General features: G+C 25.4%; 3 protein-coding genes across 9 annotated transcripts; 2 read left to right on the top strand and 1 right to left on the bottom strand.

The window, feature by feature from the left end:
- Positions 1–208: 208 nt before the first annotated feature.
- On the top strand, positions 209–3240 carry LOC126922211 (PCI domain-containing protein 2). The gene is made up of 5 exons (XM_050734625.1): positions 209–682; positions 765–806; positions 890–1011; positions 1089–1570; positions 1653–3240. The coding sequence occupies exons 1-5, from the start codon at positions 662–664 to the stop codon at positions 2165–2167; spliced, it is 1182 nt and encodes a 393-aa protein (XP_050590582.1). The 5' UTR covers positions 209–661; the 3' UTR covers positions 2168–3240.
- Positions 3089–4625, top strand: LOC126924449 (transmembrane protein 208). The gene is made up of 5 exons (XM_050738988.1): positions 3089–3236; positions 3431–3583; positions 3672–3808; positions 3911–3995; positions 4161–4625. Exons 1-5 carry the CDS (start codon positions 3231–3233, stop codon positions 4293–4295), a joined length of 516 nt encoding a protein of 171 aa, XP_050594945.1. The 5' UTR covers positions 3089–3230; the 3' UTR covers positions 4296–4625.
- LOC126922261 (protein abrupt-like) lies at positions 3832–7784 on the bottom strand. Of its 7 annotated transcripts, none has more exons than XM_050735032.1 (5): positions 7530–7624; positions 7051–7077; positions 6372–6572; positions 5690–6281; positions 3832–5554 (listed from the first exon to the last, which is right to left on the bottom strand). In XM_050735032.1, exons 3-5 carry the CDS (start codon positions 6564–6566, stop codon positions 5286–5288), a joined length of 1056 nt encoding a protein of 351 aa, XP_050590989.1. In that variant the 5' UTR covers positions 6567–6572; positions 7051–7077; positions 7530–7624; the 3' UTR covers positions 3832–5285. The 7 variants fall into 7 exon arrangements, with proteins under 7 accessions (XP_050590989.1, XP_050590784.1, XP_050590872.1 ...); XM_050734827.1 differs by lacking the exon at positions 7530–7624 and adding an exon at positions 7181–7523; XM_050734915.1 differs by lacking the exon at positions 7051–7077 and having other exon boundaries at positions 7582–7784.
- Between the last annotated feature and the right edge of the window lie 2 nt (positions 7785–7786).

The raw sequence follows: 7786 nt of genomic DNA, 5'->3' as shown, positions 1-7786 counted from the left end.
ATTTGGGGATATGCGTATATATTCTATCTGACTTTATCAACATAATTAATTGAATCAAAAAAGAAAAATAAAATCGCGTGATCAAAATTTGAGCGACACAAAGTCGAATTTATAGAACAGAAAGCTACTTTTTTAAACAATAATATTAGATGTATATTTTTTAAATGTACTATATTTAGTCAAATAATTTAAATATTTTCTATAGTGATATAAATATCCCTGCAAATCATAATTCACTAACGACTGCTAACCAATACCAAGAGCCGTTGCATTTCTATCACGTGACCAAGTTTGTTTATAACCCGAATTATGCATTATACTGTAATTCCTAGTGATTCAACTTAGCGTATATGCGTATGTATCACGGATGTGTACATTACAAATTCAGTTATATGTATCTATATACATATATATATATACATATCTATATCTATATATATAAAACAAATATTTCTGTATATATTTAATAAGTTTTTGTTGCCGAACCATGAAATGTTTTCCTTATTATTTTATTGAATAATAATAGATAATAAAGACATTTGTTAATTTAATTGTGTTTAAGCTATACGATTATATACCATCAATTTGTGATTTCAAGTAATGTAATTAAGTTTAAAAACATTTTCAAAATAAATACATGTATTAAATTGCACATGTTACAATGGATTCGTATATAATGCAGGTAATGTGTTAAACATTTAATAACATACAATATGCTGTAATCAAAGAAATCATTTATTTCGAGGTTATATTTACGTTTATAGATCAGACGTATGTGGTTGAATCAGGACGGCGATGGTTTAGCGGTAAATAATACATATTTACGTTAAAATATATTTATACAAATACCAATTTTACATAAACACTTTATGTAATTTTTTAATTTAAGGATTTATTGTCTTTACGGCATAATCATGTTTCAATTTCACAAATTGGATCTGAAACTGCAATAACAAAAGCAATGGAACATTTATCTGCTCCACTTGATGACTTAGTACTTTACCACTTAAAGTAACTAAATTTGTTAAATATTGGTATATTTTTATAACTATTATTCTAAATGTTGACTGTAATATTTATATCCTTAGAACTATAACAGCAATACATAAAGATGACCCATTGTCTATGTATAATTATCAAAGTTCTGCAGTTCAATCTTTGACAAAGATTCTTCAGATGCAAAAGGAAGAAAATTGGATGTTGCCTGTTATGAACGTAATGTGTTTAGAATTACGGTTATTAGCAGTTTGTGCAGAGAATACAAGATCCAGCAAAAATGTGAAGCCTGGAGAAATTTTGGAGAAATGTGCAGATTGCCTAATGGGATGTTTTCGAGTATGTGCTTGCGACAATCGTAGCTCAGAAGATGATACAAAACGATGGGGAATGCTGGCATTAGTTAATCAATTATTAAAAATTTATTTTAGAATAAATAAATTGCATTTATGTAAACCTTTAATAAGAGCAATAGAATCATCCCCATATAAAGCACATTTTGCATTAGCACAACAAATTACTTATAAATTTTTCGTGGGCCGTAAAGCAATGTTTGATAGTGATTACAAAGCTGGTAAGTATTAAAATTTGATAGTTATTATAATAAACTTGACATTTTAATCATTTTATAAATAATCATCTTATTCATCTTTTAGCTGATGAATATCTTACTTATGCTTTTGAACATTGTCATAAACAATGTTCAAAAAACAAACGATTAATTTTAACTTATCTTGTGCCAGTGAAAATGTTATTAGGGTATATGCCTAAACATAACTTACTAGAAAAATATAACTTGATGGAATTTGGAGAATTAATGGAAGCTGTTAAAAGAGGAGATTTATGCAATCTTGAAAAAGTGATGGAAAAACACGAATTATTTTTTATAGGAGCAGGAATATATTTAATAGTGGAAAAATTGAAGATAATAGCATACAGAAATTTATTTAAAAAAGTGTATTTAGTATTAAATATACATCAGATTCCTATTCAAGATTTACTTTCAGCATTGGAAATGCAAGGAATTGATGATGTTGATATGGATGAAGTAGAATGCATTGTGGCAAATTTAATATTTGAAGGAAAAATTAAAGGATACATATCTCATCAACATAAAAAATTAGTCATCTCTAAACAAAATCCTTTTCCAAGACTTTCAACTATACTTTAATTATCTTTAGATTACATGTATCTCTGTAAGAAATACATTTAAATTCAATAAAGTTGATTTAATTGATTTTAGTACCTTCAACAATTCTAGATATAAATGTAGATATCTATAATCTGCATCATCATATAAATAAAATCAAATTTGTTTATTATATTTTAAGATTACAAATTAATAAGATTTGGAAATCTAGAATATATACATATGTATGCTCTTTTTGATCAATTTAAATTAGTATTAAAATGTTTAAATTTAAATGATCCTAAATTCCTTAGTGATGTAATATAATAAAATGAGATTTGATGAAATATGTATATACAAAGAGAAAATCCTTTCTGATAGAAAGCTATTTTTATCCTTTTCTTACTTATCACAAGAAGTGAATAGAAAAGCTATGTATTCGTTTTTCTTAATTATTCTTAATTATACACACAGGTTAATAATTACATACATATGTACATTTCCTATTGCAGTAATAATACTTTTCTATTTTAATTTACATATATTCTATAAAGCAAAAGTGTATTTGTATAAATGATGTAAAAAATCAAACTTGTATTATTTTTAATACAATTTTGTATGTAAAAAGATAAATTTAAGAATAAGAAATATTTTTGCGAAAATTATATATCAATATTTTCTTTCAATTTTATATGGATATAAAGAATTTCGACAATTCCACTAAACAAGCAGCATGCATATATGTATATATGTGTATATATATATATATATATAATTATAAGATATTTTTCCTATACTCATTACTTCCATTACTTAGTAAAAAGTTTAAAATAACCCTTTTTTACAATTATTTATTAGAATTTCGAATTTCGAACGATTATGAATCGTAAAAAATGATGACTATTAATATTTACATATCTGTATTGAAATATAGATTACGGAATGTTAACCTAGAGACTTTCTCATATGACAACTTTCACGTGGCTTTAACAAACCCTAAGCGATTTTGAATACTTACGAGATTGTCTGTGTCATGTATTGATTGTTAAATAGATATTAATTGTTTAAATATATTAAATACTTGTACCTATAATTTACTAAGAAAATGACGGTAAGTTACAGTATTATTTTAAATATCGTTAGTTTTCTCTTTTTTTTACATCTTAACCATTCTGGATATGCACTTATTTCCGTATAATTTGTAATGTGTCATTGCATAACAAAGTTAATCAATAATTATCATTTTTAAAAAAATTGCTTTATAACAATATGAGTACTAGGTAAAGTCATTCATTACATTTCTAGATAAAAAAAACTAAAGCAGCAACAAAAGGTGCAAAGCAGATAGTGGAAGAAAATAAAACTACATTAAATTTTTATCAAAATATGATAATTGGGGCAATAGGAATATATTTTACTGTTACAATGTTGTTCTTTAACTTTACAACATTATCAACTGTGAGTTTTGTATTTAAGGTATTATTTTTATTTTTATAGTATACATATATAGCAACATATATTATTCTATTATATATTATGATTACAGACATTAACCATATTTTCTGCAATTGTATATATAGGAAGTTATCAGTTTATGAAATATATAGCACATGCAACATATTCAGAATCCGGACAGCTTTTAGATTCTGGAATTGATCTTAATATGGAAGGAGGTATAGCAGAGTAAATATCACAACATATTCTAATGATTTCTTCAAATAATATAACACTTTATTAGACTGTAACAGCTTTGATAAATATAATGACATTTTAATGTTATTTCAGACATGTAAAAGATTTAATTATATTAACTTCAGGAGTACAAGTACTCTCTCTTATATCAAATTACTTTTGGTTGTTATGGCTTCTTGTAAGTATATTTAGTAAATGATAGAAATATAAAATAGTACACTGACTCGTCATAAATTACAAAACAATTTAAAATAACTTTCGTACAATTTCCTCACGATTTTTGAGTTAAAGCATACATAAAATGTTTAAATAGTTTATGAAATATTTTGTATTATTACAACAGGTACCATTCAGGGGAGGTTGGATGATATGGAAACAAATATTAGCTCCATGGTTTTTTGCCTCTACTCCAGAGCAACCTGAGATTAGTGAGAAGAAACAACGGAAGTTGGAAAAAAAGATGGCTAGACGGCATTAACATTTTGAATAGAAATAAGCATGCATTTTGAATAAATATTAAAAAATTTAATGGGTGTAGGATAAAGTTGAGCAACATTGTGAAACAAGACTGCTTTTTACTTTTGTCTTAGCCTGCATTGTTTCCTACATTTTTTATGTTTATGAACAGATTATTTTCATGTCCTCTTATAAATTTATAAACTTTTACATAAATTATAAGGTCAACTTTTTACAAATTGAATAATATTTATGAACACTATCACATTAATTTTGGCAATTTTTGTATCTAAGAAAAGAAGTTTATGAAGTGTAATATAAAAATAAACTTTTTATAATTTTTAATGTTTTATATCTCGTTAACGACTTCTCTATCTCCAATCTCTAATTTTTGGATTAATTCATTTTATATATTACTAAAGTTATTATTCTATGTGATAAGATAGAAAAAAATTATTTTTATACAACTTAAATGTAAGTAAGCAAAACATTCATTTCATATGTACATACGTATATATACACATATATGTATTTATAAAAACAAATTATATTTATTACACGACAAATAGTAGTCTATATGTAAACAACTAACATAAATTAAATACTTTTATTTGGCTTTAATGAAAATTAAATATAATACTAAATGGAATGTACTCATCACCTATTTTATATTGTTTTTCTTTATATATATATATATCGCAAAAAAGTGCATCACAGTTTATTGAAATACAGTGGTCCATATACCACATTGGCTTGTTATGTTACTGTTATGTATAGTTATAAATGTACAATTTTTGCAATATTGCAATGTACTAAATTTTTATTATCATTATAAAATTGCACAGCGAATGAATATTTCCTAACTGTATGCTTCTTTTCTATGAAGAATTACTGTTATATGCCATACTATATGCCAATATTACTTGGAAAGAACTTTTCATTTTTACTAAAGTTTCAGTAACAAAATAAAAATATGATAAAATGCTGTTTACAAGCTTAAAATATTTATGATTTAAGGAGTATCTACATCTAAACCTTTCTTTTTTCTGTAATCATGTTCTGATTGATACCCAGGTGGGTGATTATGATCATGTACACCTGTAGGCATAAATCTTTCTGCAATAACCGCACATTTACCTTTACAACCACGATGCTGTTCAGCACACCTATAATGAGACCTATTCAAACCCTCAGAGCGAGAAGTCAAATTGTAAACATAACCCTCATGCACTAATTGTGGTCGACCTCGTGCAGAAAGCCTGTAAATTACTGGTTCAACATCTATAATGTTAAAACATAGTATTAAGACTAAATTTTATTAGTTACTAAGTTTTTTAAATTTTATTAATTTCAGAATATTATTTCTATGTTAATCTTAAACTACTTATATATTTGATATCTATATACATCCTTTACCTTGCTGAGTTGAATTTTCTCTTGAATTTTCAGTATTCAAGGGAAAAGATAGCAAAGGGCTATCATCGCTTTTATTATTATCATTGATTTTTATGGTAGGAATATTAATATTTTCTTCCTCATCTACAATTTCATTTGTCTCATTGTTTGTGTCAGTCGTCAAAAACAAAACTTCTTGATTATCATTATCCACTTTCTCATTAGATAGATCATGAATATTTTCTGCTGTTAAGGACATATCTTGTTTTTTTCTTTTGTAACTTTTTTTTGTTATGTCATGGGATCTCTTTCTTCTATCTATCGTTTCTATTTCTTTGGAAGTTCTATTTATTGTACTTAAATTTGATTGAGCAACATTTTGTATATTACAATCAATATCTGATTGAATATCACAACTAGAAAACGATTTTGTGCTATTTGTATCTTCTGTTGTGAGTCCTCTTATCTGTAATGTTTGTGCTACTTTTAGGAAAGTAGATAAATCTTCTTGATTGATATTTATTTCACCTTGATACATGAATTTCAATAATGACTCAATTTCAGTATACTTCATGTCCTTAAGTATAATTACTGGATGTTGACAAGGATTTTCCTACAAAATAATTCTAAGAAGTTCTTTTCTGAGCAATCACAACTTATATAGATATAGATATTTAACATGTAAAAAGGATAATTTATATACCTTAAATATATTTTTAAAGTACGGACTACATACTGACAGAACCAGTTTGTGTGCTTGTAACAGTTGACCTTCCACTGCAAGTGTAACATCAACTAGATCATTTTCAGTAAGATGACTTAGAAACCCAGATGTTAAATTATTAGAAAAATTGTTCCACTTCAAGGAAAATTGTTCTGACAACAAATTCTTTGCCATGTTTATCTATAAATAATAGGAATTTCTTTAATAACACATTTCATTAAAGCTTAAGAATAAAATATATAATTATAAAATTAATAACTATAAATTTAATAATTATTTATGTAATTACAAGTAAAATTCAATTCCTTCTCATTATTAAAGAGTATTACTATATCTAAGTATTTAAAATGTACAGAATTGTACACAGTACCTACAAGAAATATCTGTAGATATCAAAGAATACAAAGAATGGAAATATAATACTATGTTATGTGTTATGAATCATATCATGGTGACAAACATACTATTGATTTCGAAATAATCGTAGGTTTACAACTGATAATAAGTGATAAAAAAAAAAATATTCTGTGTAACATATATTAAATATATATTTTTGATATGTATAGAATAATCATTATGCAGACAATTTAAAATAAAATCGGTTTAAACGAATAATAATGAAAAAGATAATTTTAGCTGAAAATGAAAATGAAGTTACCTTCGATAGATATGCGAGATATGCTTGCTAGAGAAATAACATTTTTTTAAAAAGCATTCATAAAATTATATGAAATTCATTACACTATCGGTTATATAATTATATCTAGTTAAAAATTGTTACTTATTACAATTTCTAAAGTGTTAACATGAGTTAAAAGGTTCATAACTAAGAAATTAGAGTTGTATTCTTCTTAATGTCACGGTTAAAAAATATATTGGTACATATCAGTACATATGTAACGTAAAATTTATGTAATAATATGTCATTACGTAAAATCTATTTTTAATAAATCGATCTTTTAAGGTATATTTTATAACATTGATAAATGACAAATCAGTAAATTGTTTGTCAGTAATGACAACATCTTTTGCTTATTTATTTAATTCACTTTTTAAGATATGTAATACTAGGTAGTAGGAACTTAGTGTTATCCTCATAAATTTGAGTAACTTATATTTTAACTATTGGTAGCTTACTTATATCTACTTCTTTCATAAGCACGATCCATGAACATATGAACATACTCACGACATAATATATTAATATTTGCTATTATTATAGTAGATTAAACTGTGAATATATCTATGTCCATGGCACCATCATATAAATAGATCTCGACACTAATATATCGAAGCCTAGGGAAAACCATCCGAAAATTGAATCATGAAAATCAACATAGTAGATAAGAAAGTTCTTATTCTGTGTATGTGTGACATACTATGAATGCTCAAAC

Source organism: Bombus affinis, chromosome 1 (assembly GCF_024516045.1).
Source record: "Bombus affinis isolate iyBomAffi1 chromosome 1, iyBomAffi1.2, whole genome shotgun sequence".
NCBI lineage: Eukaryota > Metazoa > Arthropoda > Insecta > Hymenoptera > Apidae > Bombus > Bombus affinis.
This window is presented reverse-complemented; position numbering and strand designations above follow the sequence as displayed.